The sequence below is a fragment of the Lithobates pipiens genome, unplaced genomic scaffold (genome assembly GCF_037356315.1).
Source record: "Lithobates pipiens isolate NorthernLeopardFrog02 unplaced genomic scaffold, aLitPip1_a1.2 Scaffold_18, whole genome shotgun sequence".
Classification (NCBI taxonomy): Eukaryota; Metazoa; Chordata; class Amphibia; order Anura; family Ranidae; genus Lithobates; species Lithobates pipiens.
Window position 1 is genome coordinate 630,884,825 of NW_027507758.1, and position 22,701 is coordinate 630,907,525.

The following is a 22,701-nucleotide window of genomic DNA, read 5'->3' on the forward strand; positions in this document are numbered from 1 at the left end:
CTACTTCATTTTATTCCTTCCCTTACTGGGTAGGAATTAAAATAGGGGCTGCTCTTACCCAAACCATAATCCATAGCGCGACCTAAAACCCCCCTACTTTTAGATAGTCAGACAAGCCAAAACATCAGGAAGCCAGAGATGAGCGTGGTAGAACAGCAAGCAGGATCTGGAGCCAGAAGGGATGTCAGCCAAGCAAGTCTTTAACAGGAATACAGGAGAGCGTCTCTAGAGATGTGACCAAGGTGAAGGCAGAGATAAATCTGGGCTGGACGGTTTAAGTAGGCAGGACTGACGAGCAGGATATCATCAACAGGTGAGTCACTGTGGAGAGAAAGGAGCTTACAATTAGCTGACAGCTGAGCGGCCAGCTCAGAGAAGGAAGGGCTGAGCCCAGCCCTGACACTGTGCCTGTGTGGCAGGGCCGTCTTTAACATTGACTGGACCCAGGGCAAAAATTTTCTTGGGGCCCCCCTCCCCCATGCAATTTCGCTCTCCACCTTCTCTGAGACATACAATAAATAGCAGCTAGACTTAAAATCAGTTTACTGTATCAGATTGGGATTGGTTGCCAGAGGTTACAGCATATCATTACTGCTTACTGACTGGTTGCTAGAGGTTACAGCACACATTACGACTCACTGATTAGTTGCTAGAGGTTACAGCACATGAGTTCTGCTTGTTGTTTGGTTGCTAGAGATTACTGTACAGTAATACTGCTCACTGGTTCCTATAGGTTACAGCAAGTCTTCTCCTCACTGCAGGGGGGGGTACGATATATATGAATGTCCCTTTTATTTACATATCAATGCCACCGGCCTCAGCTATTTACATATGAATGTCGCTGCTATTTACATATGAAGAAAGGTTATTTACATGTAAACACAGGGTCTGCAGGTGAGTCACCCGTACACAAGAATAGGGCAGAGCTGGGCAGCATTAGTAGCAACACTTCACACTGAGATATCGGGACACAGCACAGGACTTAAACTTCAAAGGACAAGGGAATGTAAACTGGAATGGTTGGCAAGTATAAGGCAACTGCTTTGGGCCCCACAACAATGACAGGGCCCAGGGCAGCTGCCCTTTTGCCCTGCCTTAAAAACGGCCCTGCTGTGTGGGTATCCTTCAGTATAGGTAGTGGGTATAGGGATGACATCAGTATAGGTGGTGGGGATAGGGATGACATCAGTAACAGTGGTGGTGATGAGGATAGGGATGGCATCAGTAATGGTGGTGGGGATAGGAGTGACATCAGTGGCAGGGGACTGATGTCATCCTTATCCTCTTCACTGCCACTCCATCCCCATCACCACTGCTGATGTCATCCCTATCCTCACCACCACTGCTGATGTCATCCCTATCCCCACCACTGTTACTGATGTCACCCCTATCCTCACCACTGCCGCTGATGTCATCCCGATCCACACCACTGCCACTGACGTTATCCCTATCCTCACCACCACCTCTGATGTCATCTCTATTCCCACCACTGCTGATGTCATCTCTATGCCCACCAACACCACCGTTACTGTTGTCATCCCTATCTCCACCACGGCTGAAGTCATCCCTATCCCCACCATGGCTGATGTCATCCCTATCCCCACCATGGCTGATGTCATCCCTATCCCCACCACGGCTGATGTCATCTCTATCCCCACCACGGCTGATGTTATCCCTCTCCCCATCACGGCTGATGTCATCCCTCTCCCCATCACGGCTGATGTCATCCCTCTCCCCACCACGGCTGATGTCATCTCTATCCCCATCACGGCTGATGTCATCTCTATCCCCACCACGGCTGATGTCATCCCTATCACCACCACCGCAGTCATCCCTATCCTCACCACCACTGATGTCATCCTTATCCTCACCATGTAGGCAATGCTGACAAAAGCCAATGCTGGATTTTACTTTACAAATGTATTCTTTGTATTATAATTTTACCAGGAGAGTATAATATAATATACAGAGCACTGCTAGTGACTTCTACACTCACTGAAGACTGCTGCTTTCCTGAACGTGTGCTGAAATTGTTCTGTCTGCAACTGGGAGAGGAGGGGGAGGAGGAAGGAGAAGGGAGGGGAAAGGATGAAGGAGAAGGGAGGGGAGAGGAGCAAGGAGAAGGGAGGAGAGAGGGGAAAGGAGAAGGAGGGGAGTGGAGAGGAGGAAGGAGAGGGGAGGGGAGAGGAGGAAGAAGGAGGGGAGGGGAGAGGAGGAAGAAGGAGGGGAGAGGAGGAAGGAGAAGGGTGGGGAGAGGAGGAGGAAGGAGGGGGATGGGAGAGGAGGAAGGAGAAGGGTGCAGAGAGGAGGAATGAAGGGGGAGGAGGAAGGAGAAGGGAGGAGGGGAGCTCTGTGCGTTGTGTGAAGTCTCAGGAAGGAGCACATCAATCAAACAAGATGACAGGAAAGTGGGCCTCATCCCCACAACCCTTGCCCATTGGTTGTGGGGGTCTGCGGGCGGGGGGCTTATCGGAATCTGGAAGCCACCTTTAACAACGGGACCCCCAGATCCCAGGCCCCCCCTGTGTGAATTGGTAATGGGGTACAAATGTACCCCTACCATTTCACAAAAAAGTGACAAAAAGATTAAAAGACAAGAGACAGTTTTTGACAAGTCCTTCATTAAATACTTCTTCTTTCTTCTGGCCTTCCTTCCGTGTTCTTCCAACTTTTTCTTCTCCATCGTCTTCTTCATCTTCTTCTTCCTCCACTCTTCTCGTCCCGCATCTTGCTCCGGTTTCTTCTCTGCTCTGTCCGCACGATCCGCCTCTGTGGGAGTCTTCGGCCGTGTGACGCTTCGATTCTTGTGACACTTCTTAAATATCGGAGGGCGGGGCCACCCGGTGACCCCGCGCTCCTCTAACGCACGGGGACTTCCCTATGGCTTGTAACGATCGCGGCGTATGTAACCTGTGTGTATCTGGCTCTGATAGCAGCCAGTGCCCCACCAGCCACTCACGTCCCCGCACGTCCCTGCTGGTATGTGATCCGACGTTCCCGAGTCTGGGGCGTGCATGCGTGCCGCCGGCGACCCGTTCCTGCTTTGATTATAAACATCGGGAGCTGATCTGCGGGTACCACGGACTCGATGTCCGCCGGCACCCGCTGATCATCCAGAACAGCGATCTGTAAACAAGGCAGGTCACTGTTCTGTCAGTAGGCAAAGTCATCGATCCTGTGTTCCTGCAAAGTAGACATGTGCAGAACGAAATAAAAAATTGTCTAGTTTAGTTTTGATTCGTTATTTTGCATAAATTCGTTTAGTTACATTCATTTAATTCGTTTTCGGAAACTCGTTTTGTTTATCCGTATTCAAATCAATTGGAATTTTTTCGGAATTCAAATTCGAATCGATTTGAATCGTTTTAAAATCAATTTCGAATAGTTTTCTAATTCAAATTGTTTTCCAATTTCCAAAGAGAATACAATAGAATAGAGAATAAAAGAATGGAATATAAAAAAAATTGAATAGAAAATAAAATAACAGAAAATACAAGAAATTAATATAATAAAGTAAAACAGAGAAAAATAAAATAGTAAATAAAAGAACAGAATAAAAAAGAAATGAATAGAATGGAATAAAAAAAAGAATAGGGTAAAATAGAATATAACCAGCTTTTGAAATTCGAATATAAAAGAATATAATTCAAAAACAATCTAACAAAATACAAATTTGAATTTAAATAGAATAGAAAAGAATAGATTAGACTAGAATAGAAAATAACAGAATAGTGTAGAAACAAACAACAGAATAGAATAGGAAGAATATAACCATCTTCCTATGCTAATCTATTCAATTCAAATTCAAATTGTTTTCTTTATATTCTTTCTATTCTATTCTATTGTTTTTTGGTTTTTTTTATTCTATACTTTTTTTCTATTTGTTTATTCTATTGTATTATTTTTATTATTATTATTTATTATTATTATTTTATTATTATTTCTTTTTTATTATTATTACCTTTTGTACCACCACCCCCTCCCTTTAAAATTTTGGTAAATGGATATATTCTTTCTATTCTATTCTATTGTTTTTTTTTTATTCTATCCTTTTTCTATTTGTTTATTTTCTATTCTTTTTATTATTATTTTATCATTATTTCTTTTTTATTATTATTACCTTTTGTACCACCACCCCTTCCCTTTAGAATGTAAGCTCTACGAGCTGGGCCCTCCTGTACCATTTGTATTGAACTGTACTGTAATTGTGTTGTTCCCTCCCCCCCCCCCCCCCCCTATACATTGTAAAGCGCTGTGTAAACTGTTGGCGCTATATAAATCGTGTATAATAATAATAATAATAATATTCTTTTCTATCCTTTTCTATTCAAATTTATTCTATTCCAAATTCAAATTTTGGAAGATGGTTATATTATTTCTATACTATTGTTTTTTTTCTATATTATTCTGTTATTTTCTATTTTATTCTATTATTTTCTATTCTATTCAAATTAATTCTATTTGAATTTTGGTAAATGCGTATATATTCTTTCTATTCTTATATCTTTTTTTATTATTATTATTCTATTCTATTATAGTCTATTCTCTTTTTTATTCTATTCTTCTTTATTCTTTTCATCGGGAGATAGTTATATTATTCCCAGCCAGTGTCATTAGTACAGTGACAGTGCATATTTTTAGCACTGATCACTGTATTATGCCACGTACACACGATCACAACAAGCGGGTGGAAAAGTCCGGCAAACTCAAGTCCGCCAGACAATCCCCCCGTGTGTAGCCTCCGGCATATTTTTTGACCCGAAAGTACGGCGGACTTAGAAAGAAGTTTTGCACTCCAATCTTCCCGCCGGACTCGCATTTCGGCGGAAAATCCAGCCGTGTGTGTGCCAGTCCACCGTACTTTTGAAATGAGCGGTATTTTCCCGCCCGGAGAAAAGTCCGCTCATTTCGAGCGGGTCTCCAGGTAGGCGCCACCTGGTATGAAAAAAATCGGCGTGGGGGTCCCCCCAAAAGTCCACAACAGACCCTTGTCCGAGCACGCTACCCGGCCGGCCAGGAAAGGAGGGGCGAGCGAGCGCCCCTCCTCCTGAGCCGTACCAGGCCGCGCGGCCCCCCCACCCCAAAGCACCTTGTCCCCATGTTGATGAGGACAAGGGCCTCTTCCCGACAACCCTGGCCGTTGGTTGTCGGGGTCTGCGGGCGGGGGGCTTATCGGAATCCGGGAGCCCCCTTTAATAAGGGGGCCCCCGGATATCGCCCCCCCCACCCTATGTGAATGAGTATGTAAAATAAAGTACAAAAAAAAACACAACACACAAGATAAAATAATTTATTGCACAGCTCCGGGGGTCTTCTGTCTTCGGGGGTCTTCTCGCCGGACTCCTCCGCTATCTTCTTGTAGCTCTTTTACTAGCGGAGGAGCCCGGCATTCTTCTTCGTCGCCGCGGCCTCTTCTTCCGACTTCGGGGGTCTTGTCCCCCTCTTCGGTTCTTCGACGTTCTCTCTGGCCACAATGCCAGGGACGCGCTGTACTGTGACTTATATAGGGACAAGGGGCGGTGTCACATGGGTTGGTGTCACATGGGTTGGTGTCACATGGTGACCCCGCCCCTTACGATGTCACAGTCCCGTGACATGTGACACCAACCCATGTGACACCGCCCCTTGTCCCTATATAAGTCACAGCGCAGCGCGTCCCTGGCATTGCGGCCGGAGAGAACGTCGAGTCAACATCTCCAGGAGAAGAAGGAGAAGAAGAAGAACAGAAGGTGGCGGCGGCGACAGAAGACCGGGCAACCGTGCCTTCTTCTAGCTCTTTTAAAGGCGGTGGCCCGGCAGAAGAACTGAAGTCGGAAGAAGAGGCCGCGGCGACGAAGAAGAATGCTGGGCTCCTCCGCTAGTAAAAGAGCTACAAGAAGATAGCGGAGGAGTCTGGCGAGAAGACCCCCAAAGACGGAAGACCCCCGGAGCTGTGCACCCCCTTCCCCAAGGCACCCCCCATGTTGGGGTTCCCCTTTAAGTCCATACCAGGCGGCGGGGCCAGCGACGTCTCCTTCGTGGGCCCCGCCTACCTGGAGACGCGCTCGAAATGTGCGGACTTTCCTCCGCGTGTGTGGGCGAGTCCGTTCATTTCAAAAGTAGAGCGGATAGTACGGTGGACTTAGTACGCCGTATTAGTCTGCTGAAAAAGTGCCGTGTGTGGGCAAGTAGCCCGTTTCGGAAAGTCCGAAGGACAGTCTGGCGGGAAGTCCGCCAGACTAAGTACGTCGGACAGACGGCTACGTGTGTACGCGGCTTTAGTGTCACTGGTTCCCTCTGCTTAAAGTCTTCTGTAGATATCTGCAGGTTTTACACCTTCGTTTACAAGAAACGTCATCGACCACACGCTGTTCCACTAACGCTGTTATCTGCAATTTTGAATAACAGTCCCCGGACTGACTGCTACTGGTGCGCCATCTATCGGTAATATGACACACTTACTACTACATGTAGTACCGCCACACTACCATCCCTTTTTATACCTGTAAAATGAAAAGTCTCGGTTTTGAATGCCCTTCGTAATCCAATACTGCATTATGTCCACTAGATGGAGCCAAGGAAATCAGTGCATGAAATAAAATACATCCAATATTCATCACAGCCGGGTGAATGCCGGCCACATTCATTCAACTAAATAGATCTCTAAGTGTTTGTGAAATCTTACACCACAAAATGTACTCAGCCAATGAAAGGTAATGACTCCATTTTTATTTTTCTCCTGTTATTAATGGCCAACACAGTACAACACTTCATCCATGTCTTTGGTGATCTCTGATCTCTTTATGAACTGTTTCTTACATGATGAAGATCAGCCATGGAGTATATCTGAGGTGTATATCAGGGTGTGCTTCTTCCCCACATGAGAGCTGTGATGTCCAGCAACATTCATATAGAAGACATTTCCCACACTCAAGGCACTAATACACCTCGAGGGTTGTGTGGGATCCCTGATGTACAGGAAGACAGGACTTCAGTGAGGAGCAATTCTCTCACTAAGAACGGGAACGTGGCTTCTCCCCCGTGTGAGATCTCTTATGTGTGTAAAGATTGGACTTATGTGAAAAACATTTCCCGCACTCAGGACATGAATACGGCTTCTCCTCCGTGTGCAATCTCTGATGTGTGCAAAGAAGGAACATCTGTGAAAAACATTTCCCACACTCAGCACAGGAATACGGCTTCTCCCCTGTGTGAGATCTCTGATGTATGTTAAGATTGGACTTGTCTGAAAAATATTTCCCGCACTCAGGACAGGAATACGGCTTCTCCCCCGTGTGAGATCTTTGATGTGAGTAAAGGTGGGACTTCCGTGAAAAACATTTCCCACACTCAGGACAGGAATACGGTTTCTCTCCTGTGTGAGATCTCTGATGGCTGTAAAGATTGTACTTTACTGAAAAACATTTCCCGCACTCAGGACAGGAAAAAGGCTTCTCCCCTGTGTGAGATCTCTGATGTGTGTAAAGAGCAGACTTCTGTTGGTAACATTTCCCGCACTCAGGACAGGAATACGGCTTCTCCCCCGTGTGAGATCTATGATGTGAGTAAAGATGGGACTTCTGTGAAAAACATTTCCCGCACTCGGGACAGGAATGTGGTTTCTCTCCTGTGTGAGATCTTTTATGCACATTAAGACCAGATTTAGATTGGTAAACCTTCCCGCACTCAGTACAGGAAAATCTCTTCTCTGTTGGAAGGACGGCACCGTCCTTCACAGTCTGAGGTTCCTCAGGATAAGAGGAATATGATGGTCCATCTACACTGTGTGGTGCCGGATGGACATTTGAGGTAGTTGGGTTTTCTCCTGGACTATACTGTGTGATGTCCTCATCTTCTACTTTACAGTCTGGAGACAAAGTGAGACAATCCTCTGAGGTTTTCCTCATCTCCCGTCCATCTACTAAAATAGAAATACAAAGATTATTACTAGACATGAGCTGATTGGTTCCCCTAAACCAGGACTCCGCCCACATCAGAGAGCTTTGTCTCTGAGGATCTTACAATTCCCCCCTCAAGGTAACTAGTAAATGACTCCTCTGATCTCCTACCAGATCATTTCTTTATTCATGGACCTTAGTCAGAGAGTGAGGAAACAACGAGAACTGTCTTTTATAGGAGTGACAGTGATGAGGGGATTATAGGACGAGTGTCCCCTCCCCCTCTATCACTCATTGCCATCTTCCCAACACAAGAAGTCCTGCACTTCCTTATTTAGTCCATGATTTAGTCATGAATAACAGCGGGGCTGAGCCCCACCAGAGGTCAGAGAGTGAGGATGGGGGGAGAACAACCAAGATGAAGACTGGACTGGTCCTGAAGACCACCATCATTGGGTTATTGACTCCTCCCCCATTATCACTTTCTGTTTAAAGTGGTTGTAAACTCTCCCCCACAACTTTATCCCATGTAAATCAACATAAGAAATCCTAATGAACACTGCTTTTAGATATCTCCTTACTTGCTTAGTATTGTTGTAATCCGTTTCATTCTTTAGAATGACGTCACTGGAGCATGCTCATATTTCCCCTGATTTACGGCACACTTTGTATCAGGACTCCCTGCGGTACAACGTTGAAATCCTACTAGACTGCAGAATCATCCAGAGCTTCCTTCTACACGCCATGTGACCGTGTGACCTCACATGCAGTGTAAACCTGGGCATCAGACTATATATTGCAGCTGAAGCCGATAAGACTGACACAGGCAAACCCTAGATAAAGTAAATACTGTGAAATAAAACAAGTCGTCTATGAGCAGGGAAGCAGGGTTGCCATAGAAACGTTGGATTGAGAAGGAGGCTTGGTTAACAGTACAGGAAGGGCTCCATGTAAGGGCGGAAATACACTCTACTGTGGACTCAGAAAACAATGCCTAATGCCGCGTACACACGATCAAACAATAGGGTGGAAAAGTCCGGCAAACTCAAGTCCGCCGGACAATCCCCCCGTGTGTAGCCTCCGGCATACTTTTTTGACCCGAAAGTACTTTTGAAATGAACGGACTTTTCCCGCCCGGAGAAAAGTTCGCTCATTTTGAGCGGGTCTCCAGGTAGGCGGGGCCCACAAAGGAGACGTCGCTGGCCCCGCCACCTGGTATGGCGTGGGGGTCCCCCCAAGTCCACATCAGACCCTTGTCCGAGCACGCTACCCGGCCGGCCAGGAAAGGGGGGACGAGCGAGCGCCCCCCCCTCCTGAGCCGTACCAGGCCACGTGCCCTCAACATGGGGGGTGCCTTGGGGAAGGGGGGGCCGCGCGGCCCCCCACCCCAAAGCACCTTGTCCCCATGTTGATGAGGACAAGGGCCTCTTCCCGACAACCCTGGCCATTGGTTGTCAGGGTCTGCAGGCGGTCGGCTTATCGGAATCCGGGAGCCCCCTTTAATAAGGGGGCCCCTGGATACCGGCCCCCACCCTATGTGAATGAGTATGGGGTACAATGTACCCCTACCCATTCACCTGTGAAAAAAAGTACAAAAAAAAACACAACACAGGGTAAAAATTGTTTATTGCACAGCTCCGGGGGTCTTCCATCTTCGGGGGTCTTCTCGCCGGACTCCTCCGCTATCTTCTGCTAGCTCTTTTGCTAGCGGAAGAGCCCGGCTTTCTTCCTCGCCGTCGAACTCTTCTTCCGACTTCGGGGGTCTTGTCCCCCTCTTCTGGGGTCTTGTTCCCCTCTTCGGTTCTTCTGCCGGGCCACCGCGCCTTCTTATAGCTCTTTTACAGGCGGCGGCCTGGTCTTCTGTCGCCGCCGCCTTCTGTTCTTCTCTTCAGATGTTGACTCGTCGCATGCTTCGCTCACAATGGCTCCGACGCGATGCGCGGCGACTTATATGGGGACATCAACGGATGATGTCCCAGCCCATTATGGTGTCACAGTCCCAGAGGATGCTGGGACTGTGACATCATAATAGGCGGGGACATCATTCGGTGATGTCCCTATATAAGTCGCCGCGCGTCCGGTCCCCATCATTGTGAGCGGAGGGAGCGACGAGTCAAGATCTGAAGAGAAGAACAGAACAGAAGGCGGCGGCGATGAAAGCGACAGCGATGACAGCGGCGACAGAAGACCAGGCCACCGCCTGTAAAAGAGCTATAAGAAGGTGCGGTGGCCCGGCAGAAGAACCGAAGAGGGGGACAAGACCCCCGAAGTCGGAAGAAAGCCGGGCTCCTCCGCTAGCAAAAGAGCTAGAAGAAGATAGCGGAGGAGTCCGGCGAGAAGACCCCCCGAAGACGGAAGACCCCGGGAGCTGTGCAATAAACTATTTTATCTTGTGTGTTGTGTTTTTTTTGTACTTTTTTTCACAGGTGAATGGGTAGGGGTACATTGTACCCCATACTCATTCACATAGGGGCTGGCTTATTAAAGGGGGCTCCCAGATTCTGATAAGCCCCCGCCCGCAGACCCTACAACCAACGGCCAGGGTTGTTGGGAAGAGGCCCTTGTCCTCATCAACATGGGGACAAGGTGCGCGGCCCCCCTTCCCCAAGGCACCCCCCATGTTGAGGGCACGCGGCCTGGAACGGCTCAGGAGGGGGGGGCGCTCGCTCGTTCCCCCCTTTCATGGCCGGCCGGGTAGCGTGCTCGGACAAGGGTCTGTTGTGGACCTGGGGGGAGACCCCCACGCCAATTTTTTCCGGCGTTGGGGTTCCCCTTTAAGTCCATACCAGGTGGCGGGGCCAGCGACGTCTCCTTTGCGGGCCCCGCCTACCTGGAGACGCGCTCAAAATGAGCGGACTTTCCTCCGTGTGTGTGGGCGAGTCCGTTCATTTCAAAAGTAGGGCGGATAGTACGGCAGACTTAGTAGGCCATATTAGTCCGCTGAAAAAGTGCCGTGTGTGGGCAAGTAGCCCGTTCGGAAAGTCCGACGGACAGTCTGGCGGGAAGTCCGCCAGACTAAGTCCGCCGGATAGTCGGCTACGTGTGTACGCGGCATAAGATGGCGCTGCCTTATCCCACGGAAAAAAGATTATTTAAAGTTTCTTTAAAAAGTAATTAATATGCGATTTGGGCTGGATTGCAGTGGCTATAGATTGATAATTACTTAATATAATGGACTAAATGAAAAGAAGCATCAGAGTGGAAGAGTTTACTTCCTCTTTAAGGGTCCAAAGTTTAAGGATGTTATAATATTATTATCAACATGTAAAAGTCTGTGCGCCAATCAAATCATCAGATATAAAATGTCCAGCTGGTAGAAAATGGGTGTAATAAAAGAGAATACGTATTATGTGTATATATAGCAGTGGGTAGAGGGGAGAGAGAGCAGAAGTCAGGACTATGTAATGTACAACATATTGTATAAGATACAGCAGATAGGACTATATAGTATCAGAATGATGTAATGTACAACATAGAGTATATAGTGCAGAGGTCAGGACTATGTAATGTACAACAGAGTGTATATGGTGCAGGGGTCAGGAATATGTAATGTACAATATAGAGTATATAGTGCAGGGGTCCGGGTTATGTAATGTACAACATAGAATACATAGTGTAGCGGTGAGGAGTATGTAATGTACATCATAGAGTATATAGTGCAGGGGTCAGGAGTATGTAATGTGCAACATAGAGTATATAGCTCAGGGGGCATAGGGGGTATGTAATGTACAATATAAATTATACAGTGTAATGGTCAAGACTCAAAATATTGGTATTCAGTAATCAGTGGAAGCTTAAATGTTCACACGAGACAAGTTGCAAATGTCCCACACCGCTGCCTCCCGTCTCCAACTTTTGAACATTGCAAAAGTTTGGAGCCAGACAATGAATCCCATTGAAATCTATGGGACCCAAACTGTAAAAATCATAAGTGCCCATTTTGAAGGCTTATGTTTACCTGTGGACACATATGCTGCTACCCCCCCCCCCCCCCCCCCCACAGTGCCATGGGAAAATCTGTCTCTCCTTGTTGGTCTCTCAGACATTATGGGGGCTTATTACCAAAATGTAATGGGGATGGGGAAATGTATACTTGGATGCACTTTAATCAAAGAAAGTGGTGTTTGGTGAACTTTAACTTGAGGACCTTACTACACAGGCACACTCCACTTGGCACACCTCAATATACTGCAGCAAAAGTGCACTAATGCACTTCAATATACTGCAGTAAAAGTGCACTAATGCACTTCAATATACTGCAGTAAAATTGCACTGACACTCTACATTGATGCACTTCAATATACTGCATTAAAATGCCCAGACACTCTACACTGACACACTTCAATATACTTCAGTAAAATGCCCTGACACTCTACACTGACACACTTCAATATACTTCAGTAAAATGCCCTGACACTCTACACTGACACACTTCAATATACTGCAGTAAAATGCCATGACAGCTGAGCTGATCCCTGGAGTCTGATTCACTGAGCAAAACAGTCTAGATGTAACAGACATACTGGTATCATTCCAGAGGCTGTATACACTCTGAACGAAGTATGTTTGGTTATCCAACCAATTATAAGGTGTTATTGTGGTCTGAGTGTGTGGCTGAACAAGTCATCTAAAAAGAAGATAACCCAGCAATTTCCCCTACAAGTGTGTTTGACCCTGAGGGGTCTCATATTGAGGTGAGACGCTGGGGGAAATGGGGGGTTCACTGGTTGAGCACTGAAGGTGGAGCGATTTATCTGTGGAAGCATGTTTGCATCTGTGACAACACTGCATGATTATTGATAAACTGTCACAATTGGATATCCCGCTTTTGAACAGCACTGGAATATTTTTAATCACTTATATTGCACATGGACTTTATTTTGCTTTTCTTTTTTTACTTTTGCACTGTGACTTTGTCACATACTTTTTGCGATATTTGCACATTTTATGATATTAGACTGACCACCCATGATATATGCGATTTTGAACTTCGGTTATTGCGATGATTTTTGCATTATTGTGATTGCACATCTATTGATGCACAGTGGTTTTAGATTTGCACATTTATTTACATATATGTACAGTTATTGATTTATGTCACTTAGTAGGTGATTTATTTTAAAAGGCAGCGCTACATACTTTTTTTATATAGTAAAATGCCATGACACTCTACACTGACACACTTCAATATACTGCAGTAAAATGCCATAACACTCTACACGCACACACTTCAATATACTGCAGTAAAATGCCATGACACTCTACACTGACACACTTCAATATACTGCAGTAAAATGTCCTGACACACTACACTGACACACTTCAATATACTGCAGTAAAATGCCATGACACTCTACACTGACACACTTCAATATACTGCAGTAAAATGTCCTGACACACTACACTGACACACTTCAATATACTGCAGTAAAATGCCATGACACTCTACACGGACACACTTCAATATACTGCAGTAAAATGCCATGACACTCTACACTGACACACTTCAATATACTGCAGTAAAATGTCCTGACACACTACACTGACACACTTCAATATACTGCAGTAAAATGCCATGACACTCTACACTGACACACTTCAATATACTGCAGTAAAATGTCCTGACACACTACACTGACACACTTCAATATACTGCAGTAAAATGCCGTGACACTCTACACTGACACACTTCAATATACTGCAGTAAAATGTCCTGACACACTACAATGACACACTTCAATATACTGCAGTAAAATGTCCTGACACACTACACTGACATACTTCAATATACTGCAGTAAAATGCCATGACACTCTACACTGACACACTTCAATATACTGCAGTAAAATGTAATGACACACTACACTGACACACTTCAATATACTGCAGTAAAATGCCATGACACTCTACACGGACACACTTCAATATACTGCAGTAAAATGCCATGACACTCTACACTGACACACTTCAATATACTGCAGTAAAATGTCCTGACACACTACACTGACACACTTCAATATACTGCAGTAAAATGTCATGACACTCTACACGGACACACTTCAATATACTGCAGTAAAATGCCATGACACTCTACACTGACACACTTCAATATACTGCAGTAAAATGCCATGACACTCTACACTGACACACTTCAATATACTGCAGTAAAATGTCCTGACACACTACACTGACACACTTCAATATACTGCAGTAAAATGCCATGACACTCTACACTGACACACTTCAATATACTGCAGTAAAATGTCCTGACACACTACAATGACACACTTCAATATACTGCAGTAAAATGCCATGACACTCTACACTGACACACTTCAATATACTGTAGTAAAATGCCATGGCACTCTACATTGACATACTTCAATATACTGCAATAAAAAGCCCTGACACTCTACACTGACACACTTCAATATACTGCAGTAAAATGCCATGACACTCTACACGGACACACTTCAATATACTGCAGTAAAATGCCATGACACTCTACACTGACACACTTCAATATACTGCAGTAAAATGTCCTGACACACTACACTGACACACTTCAATATACTGCAGTAAAATGTCATGACACTCTACACGGACACACTTCAATATACTGCAGTAAAATGCCATGACACTCTACACTGACACACTTCAATATACTGCAGTAAAATGCCATGACACTCTACACTGACACACTTCAATATACTGCAGTAAAATGTCCTGACACACTACACTGACACACTTCAATATACTGCAGTAAAATGCCATGACACTCTACACTGACACACTTCAATATACTGCAGTAAAATGTCCTGACACACTACAATGACACACTTCAATATACTGCAGTAAAATGCCATGACACTCTACACTGACACACTTCAATATACTGTAGTAAAATGCCATGGCACTCTACATTGACATACTTCAATATACTGCAATAAAAAGCCCTGACACTCTACACTGACACACTTCAATATACTGCAGTAAAATGCCATGACACTCTACACGGACACACTTCAATATACTGCAGTAAAATGCCATGACACTCTACACTGACACACTTCAATATACTGCAGTAAAATGTCCTGACACACTACACTGACACACTTCAATATACTGCAGTAAAATGTCATGACACTCTACACGGACACACTTCAATATACTGCAGTAAAATGCCATGACACTCTACACTGACACACTTCAATATACTGCAGTAAAATGCCATGACACTCTACACTGACACACTTCAATATACTGCAGTAAAATGTCCTGACACACTACACTGACACACTTCAATATACTGCAGTAAAATGCCATGACACTCTACACTGACACACTTCAATATACTGCAGTAAAATGTCCTGACACACTACAATGACACACTTCAATATACTGCAGTAAAATGCCATGACACTCTACACTGACACACTTCAATATACTGTAGTAAAATGCCATGGCACTCTACATTGACATACTTCAATATACTGCAATAAAAAGCCCTGACACTCTACACTGACACACTTCAATATACTGCAGTAAAATAGACAATAGAATCACAATAGCATACTAACTCACTACTAGCACTGAACAGAGCCCTGTTCTATCTCTCTCCATGCCAATATCAAACTGAAAATGGCTGCTCTGGAAAGGAACCTTTTATAGTGTGGGGTGGTTCTATGAGCAATGAGCCATGATTGGAGAGAGTCATCATGAGTGTGTCCAATCATGACAGTGCTATGTGCCCTGATTGGCTGAAGCAATAAAGGCTTTGCCCAATCAGGGCTTCCAATGCACTGTGCAGCCTGCAGTGCAATGGGGGCATTCAGCGGGCCAAACAGGTAAACTTATGCTCGGCTCAAACTGTTCGTCCAACACTCATCCTGAGATGAGTACTGAATACATTGTTTCTATGTGTTTATCAGATGATGGAGGATCTAGGTGGAGCCTCCGTACTGCTCTCTCCTTTACAATAAAGTCTCCTCTTACCCGGTGATGTGAGAGGCGGCTGATTGTCCATCATGACGTCCTTGTAGAGATCCTTGTGTCCTTCTAAATACTCCCACTCCTCCATGGAGAAATAGACAGTGACATCCTGACACCTTATAGGAACCTGACACACACAATGATACAGTCACCATCCAGACACATCCCTTGTCTGTTACTGGATAATGTCCCACAATTCCCAGAATCCTCCTCACCTCTCCTGTCAGCAGCTCCATCATCTTCTTGGTGACTTCTAGAATCTTCTGTGGGTTGTGTCTTGTAGGGATCAGGGATGGGGGGGTGGTGGTGGTGATGGGATTCTGGATTCTCGAGGATCTTGTGGTCATATTATGAGACCTCCTTCTTGTCTCATTTTCAGTAGATTTCTTCATTATCACTGCACAGTTCTGTGTTATACAATGATAAATATCACTCTCCCACAGGGATGTCTTAATATCATCATGGGCTTCTGGGTAAAGTAATGTACTGGGGCCCCTACCAGCCTGCCCCAATTTACACACCTATTCTCAAAAATTGAAGCATAAAAAAGATGATAGAATTAAACATATATTGATTAGTACTTTGAATATAATCAATTTTAAAAATTATGAAAACATGCCATAAATCAAAGTCTAATCAACAAAGAGCAGAGTACAGTGGAGTAGAAGGGCACAGTACAGGGGAGTAGAGGGACATGGTACAGGGGAATAGAGTGGCATGGTACAGGGGAGTAGAGGGGCCCGGTACAGGGGAGTAGTGGGACACAGTATGGGGGAGTAGAGGGGCACAGTATGGGGGGAGTAGAGGGACACAGTATGGGGGAGTAGAAAGGCACAGTACAGGGGAGTAGATGGGCACAGAACAGGGGAGTAGAGGGGCACAGTACAGGGGAGTAGAGGGGCACAGTACAGGGGAGTAGAGGGACACAGTACAGGGGAGTAGAGGGGCACAGTACAGGGGAGTACAGGGACACAGTACAGGGAAGTAGAGGGGCCCAGTACAGGGGAGTAGAGGGGCACAGTACAGGGGAGTAGAGGGACACAGTACAGGGGAGTAGAGGGGCCCAGTACAGGGGAGTAGAGGGGCACAGTACAGGGAAGTAGAGGGACACAGTACAGGGGAGTAGAAGGGCACAGTACAGGGGAGTAGGGGACACAGTACAGGGGAGTAGAGGGACACAGTACAGGGGAGTAGAAGGGCACAGTACAGGGGAGTAGGGGGGCACAGTACAGGGGAGTAGAGGGGCACAGTACAGGGAAGTAGAGGGGCACAGTACAGGGGAGTAGAGGGACACAGTACATGGGAGTAGAGGGACACAGTACAGGGGAGTAGAGGGGCACAGTACAGGGGAGTACAGGGACACAGTACAGGGAAGTAGAGGGGCCCAGTACAGGGGAGTAGAGGGGCACAGTACAGGGGAGTAGAGGGGCACAGTACAGGGAAGTAGAGGGACACAGTACAGCGAAGTAGAGGGGCACAGTACAGGGGAGTAGAGGGGCACAGTACAGGGGAGTAGAGGGGCACAGTACAGGGGAGTAGAGGGACACAGTACAGGGGAGTAGAAGGGCACAGTACAGGGGAGTAGGGGGACACAGTACAGGGGAGTAGAGGGGCACAGTACAGGGAAGTAGAGGGACACAGTACAGCGAAGTAGAGGGGCACAGTACAGGGGAGTAGAGGGGCACAGTACAGGGGAGTAGAGGGGCACAGTACAGGGGAGTAGAGGGACACAGTACAGGGGAGTAGAGGGGCACAGTACAGGGGAGTAGAGGGGCACAGTACAGGGGAGTAGAGGCACAGTACAGGGGAGTAGAGGGGCACAGTACAGGGGAGTAGAGGGGCACAGTACAGGGGAGTAGGGGGACATAGTGTTAAGGAATCCAATGTACATAATGATAATCAGAAAATGTCTATTTGCTTATGTGTATACATGTTCCCATGCTCCTTACTTATTATGTAGCATACAGATTGACCCTGTTCTGCGGAGCCAAGATGGCGTCTATACCCTACATCCCCGCATTAAAAGAATGCATTCGAGATAACAGAACCAGCTTCAACCAAACTTCAAGCATCAAGTTTCTTAATTTCTCTTGTATTGTAACCAATAAGATGTACCAATTAGACTGACATAGTAATGACGTATCTTTCTGTATAAAATATTAACACCGCCCACGAATAAATCAGTATTTAGAAGTAGCCTGAGCTGAACATATCTCAGAGAGTGTTTACTTCTAATGTGCATGCACATTTATACTTTTTAATTAGGAATAGCAGCAGATAACCAAGAACTAATTTATAGTTCTAATCCATCACAACTGGCGCCCATGTGTGGGGGCTTCAGGCCACAATCGAAGGGAGACCGCATTCCAGGACTGAACGGCTGGCCAGATCAGAGAAGGGGGTTAAGCGCGCAGCCCTAACAGTACGGTAAGCATATTTATCCTTACCATTTGTACGACCTCTCTGGTTTGGCTGGTTGATTTGGTCTTGTTGGCTCCTTTCGATTGTTCAAAGAGGCAGGTAACTTATTTCTCGCCTGAAGCCGTTTTAACGAACCTGCTAATGGTTTTCTGCTGACTATTATCTGTTCAGTGTCTGTCATTCTGAAGGGCTGCAAATTTAGCAGACTGAAAGTGCAGCTGCAGGCGTGTGTCCATCCTCACCCCTAGATTGTATCTCTGGTGGTGGGGTGGAATTCTGCAGGCATTTATAGACGGGGTTACTCGAGGTTGGCTGTGTAGGACCTTTGAGGGTTAATCTCAAGCTGTGAATTAGGGCAGTTTGAAAGAAGGCTTGCGGATGTGGCAGTCTTGCGAAACGTCTATGAATGTTCTGCTCGGGAAAGCTGTCCTGAGGGTTTATCTCAAACTGTGAATTAGGGCAGTTTGAAAGAAGGCTAGCTGGAATTTGGCAGTCTTGTGACTCAGGTGAGCTTTTCCCGAGAGCTATCTTTGCAGTTCAAAGAGTGTCAGGTGTCATGTCCTGTACTGTGTGTGTATTTGTCCATTACTGTTTGATATACACGAAGAGGGTGACAGTGAGAGAAAGTGGCTACCTGAAGGATCAGTTGGGCCATAAGCCACTGCTCCACACCACCTCTGACGTGCTAGTTTTGACCCTCGAAGAGATAGAATAGTCAGGAGTGTGCGAGGAGACAGATCTCTCGCAGGGATGCGAGCCCCCACCCTAGGAATTCTTTGATAAGACAGCAGTCAGAGGAGTATTAAAGCGGGAGTCCACCGGGACTCCGCGTTTTTTTTTTTTTTTTTTAAAAGCCAGCAGCTACAAATACTGCAGCTGCTGACTTTTAAATAGTGACACTTACCTGTCCAGCGCGCCCGCGATGTCGGCACCCGAAGCCGATCGCTCGCTCGGCTGCCGGGTCCCGCCGCCATCTTGGGTATGGGAATCAGGAAATGGAGCCTTTCGGCTTCATTTCCCGGTTCCCTACTGCGCATGCGCGAGCCGCGCGGCGCAATCCGGACGGTCCCCGCTGCCTCTGGGAGCTGTGTGTTTCCCAGCAGGCAGCGGGGCACTTGCTGAAGGGGGCGGGCGCTTGCGGAACGGGGGCGTAACCTACGCTCGTTCCGCAGAGCGCTAGCCCGGAAGTGGGTGCAGTTACCTGGATTATCCAGGTAACTGCACCCCCCTCCCCCCTGAAAGGTGCCGATTGTGGCGCCGGAGGGGGGGGGATTCCGATGAGCGGAGGTCCATTTTAGGGTGGACCTCCGCTTTAACCACTTTGTTGCCTGTATTCTCCTCTTGAGCCGTCCAAAGAAAGAAAGAAAAAAAAAAGAGAGAGAGAGAGAGAGAGAGAGAAGGGAATGCTAGAATGTGATATTAGAAGAGGAGAGAAGATGTTGCAAGAAGCAGAGGAATGGCATGCGCTGATAAGAGAAAAAAAAGAGGCGCTCTGTGTGATAACGGCTTATTGGATGTGGCAGAAGCATGGTACAGGACGGCAAGGTCATTGCACAAAGAAGGTTGGATAGAAGAGGAAATCAAGAAAGATGCAAATTGTACTATGTATGTGTATCACAGAGTTAAATGTGGCTGTACCGCCCCCATATACAAAAAACTGGAACGAAGGAGGAGAGGGACAACTAACGCCCACTCCCTTCTCACCACCCCAACCCGAGCATAACCCACTGTGACCACTCCCAGGCGGCCATCTTGGTACACCCAAGCCCTCGCTTCAGGCACAGCCCAGTGCACTTACTGCCGGCGGCCATCTTGGTACACCCAAGCCCTCACTTCAGGCACAGCCCAGTGCACTTCCTGCTGGCGGCCATTTTGGTACACCCAATAGGCCCAGCCATGGCATATAACCAGTTCTTCCCGTTTTAAACCAGGATGGTTCCTACCACACACCTGTCTTCCCTAATATGGAAGCACTACCTTCACAGGCCGGATATGTTAATGATGAAGAAGCGTCCGAGTGGGAAGACCAACAACAGGCAGCAAGGCCACCTGCTGATTTAACCCCTAATCCGGCTCCGGACTCACAGTTCCGAGAGGATCTCAAACATATGCTGACAACCATGAGAAACAGTGCCCATTCTCAGCCCCCCCGCCTCAACACCAGTCTCGGTTACCAGAAGGGGCACTGGTGATGTATGTCGCTTTTACCCCATCACAAGCAGCAACCTTAGTGACAAGTCTGCCTGACCCAGAGAAACAGCCAATGCTCTTCTACCGCAGGATAGTGCAGATACAAGAAGCTTACTCAGCTGCCTGGAGAGACTTGATCAGCCTATGCCAAATTAAAGCAGGACATGTCTTTTGGCCAGTCATGCAGACAGCCTTCAATGATGCCTGCCTGGCAAGTGCCACTTCTTATACCTCAGGCTTGGAGTTCTGTGCACAACTCCACGACTGGGCAAAGGAGAAATTGGCAGATCAGACCACCACAATCCAAGATATTGCCCAAGATAAAGGGGAGTCTGTGGAGAAGTATCATGCTAGACTCATACAGGCCTTTGATGATCTGGGCTTCTCCCTCTATGAAAAGACACACACACACACACGTGTTATCACCTGCTTTTGTCTCAGGACTCAGAGAGGATATCAGAAAAAGCCTGATGGTGGCCCGCCCTGAATATCGCTCAATGAAAATGTCCAATTTACTGTTGGTGGCCAGAGGGATAGAAAACCAAAAAGGAAAAAAACCAACGCCCCTCATGGTAACACAAGACGAAGATCCTGCCTACACTCGTCCACCACCACTGCCCAATACCAGGGAAAAGATCATCTGTTACAACAGTGGGAAGCGGGGTCACATCAGAAGAGTACGCAGAGCCCCAAGACATCTGAGACAAGACAGGGATCTCCGCGAAGTGCAACGTGGACATGAACCTCCACCACCACGCCCCAACTCATGCTAGGAAATGAGAAAACCCGTGTCACCCCTTATGAAAGTGTCCTCAAATGAGACTGGGGGACCCCTAGCAAAGGTCACGTTACCTATACAAGGAAAACCTACCACTTTTCTCATTGACATGAGTGCAGCCAGGAGTGTGTTGAGGGCTGAGGACCTGCCTGATAATTCTTTCCTTTCCACTATTGATGTTTCCTGCGTGGGAGTGGATGGGGTGCCCCGCTCCAGTCCACTCACTGAGCCTCTCCAAGTGGGGACATTTCCTGATTTGCTTACCTGATTTGTGGTGTCCTCTACATGTCCCTTGAATCTACAAGGAGCTGATGTGCTGTCCAGACTACAGGCGTCAATCATTTTCACACCTATGGGGGGGGTGAAGTTACATACTCCCCTATCCTTGGAAGACTCATCTGCTTTGTATTCTCTGCCTCTCCTGATGACACTTCATGAAGCAATAACTCCAAGTTCAATACCAAAAGAAGTACTTGACAGAATTCCTGCGTGTCTATGGTCCACAGGCCCGGAAGACATTGGTCACTTAAAAGTGCCACCAGTTTCAGTCAAGCTCAAAGAGGGCGCATCATTGCCCCGGAAACCACAATACCCACTTAAGTTGGCTCAATCAGAAGCTATCTCGAAACATGTAGCTGCCTTGGTCCAGAATGGGGCCTTGATCCCCTGTACCTCACCATGTAATACACCTCTTTTTCATGTCAAGAAGAAAACACCTAAGGGAGAACCTGACAGATACAGGATGGTGCAGGATCTGCGAGCAATTAACGAAGTCACAGTGTTGGACACCCCAATTGTGCCAAATCCACATACTGTATTATCAGCTGTACCTCCAATGGCTGAGTACTTCACTGTGGTGGACCTGGCAAATGCATTCTACAGTGTACCCCTGCATCCTTCCTGCAGGTACCTCTTTGCCTTCTCCCATGAAAAGAAACAGTATACCTGGGCAGTTATGCCAAAAAGGGGCACAGAACTCTCCAAGCTAGTTTGCAAATGCTACGGCTATCATCCTTGACACATAACAAGAGGATCACCTGGAAGTGATTCTCCTCCAATATGTTGATGACCTTCTCCACTGTGCAGCTGACTTACCCACTGTTGAAGTCACCTCAGAAAGCCAGTTGTGCTATCTTGCCAAACAGGGCTGCAAAACCTCAAAGCCCAAATTGCAGTGGTGCTCAACATCTGTAATTGTTCTTGGACACTGTCTTGTCCCATGGGACAAGACACCTCACTGAAGACAGGGTGAAAGCAATCTCTGACATCCCACTGCAACAAGGCCAGAAGCCCATTCATTCCTTCCTTGGACTAATTTCCTATTGCAGAGCATGGATTCCAGAAGGCTCCCTACTGATGCAAGCTTTGTATGATGCCCTGAAATCAGACCCCTTCCAGATGTCTCCTGAAACAATATCCAACTTTGAGGCCTTCAAGCACACCA

At 46.7% G+C, this 22,701-nt stretch overlaps 2 protein-coding genes across 2 annotated transcripts in view; both read right to left on the reverse strand.

Moving 5' to 3' along the window:
• The window catches only part of LOC143986879 (uncharacterized), a 1,041,669-nt gene that overhangs the window by 490,620 nt on the left and 528,348 nt on the right, over positions 1–22,701 (reverse strand). The gene's annotated exons all lie outside the window — the stretch shown is intronic.
• On the reverse strand, positions 15,783–16,297 carry LOC143990366 (zinc finger protein 547-like). Its single transcript, XM_077490395.1, has 2 exons — positions 16,084–16,297; positions 15,783–15,995 (listed from the first exon to the last, which is right to left on the reverse strand). Exons 1-2 carry the CDS (start codon positions 16,258–16,260, stop codon positions 15,804–15,806), a joined length of 369 nt encoding a protein of 122 aa, XP_077346521.1. The 5' UTR covers positions 16,261–16,297; the 3' UTR covers positions 15,783–15,803.

What these genes read in the sequence shown, in the direction of transcription:
- LOC143990366 (XM_077490395.1), bottom strand. Translation starts at nt 16,260, where the DNA reads ATGAAGAAATCTACTGAAAATGAGACAAGAAGGAGGTCTCATAATATG. An exon ending in TGGAGCTGCTGACAGGAGAG is followed by an intron (nt 15,996 to 16,083) that starts GTGAGGAGGATT and finishes TGTGTGTGTCAG; the next exon opens with GTTCCTATAAGGTGTCAGGA.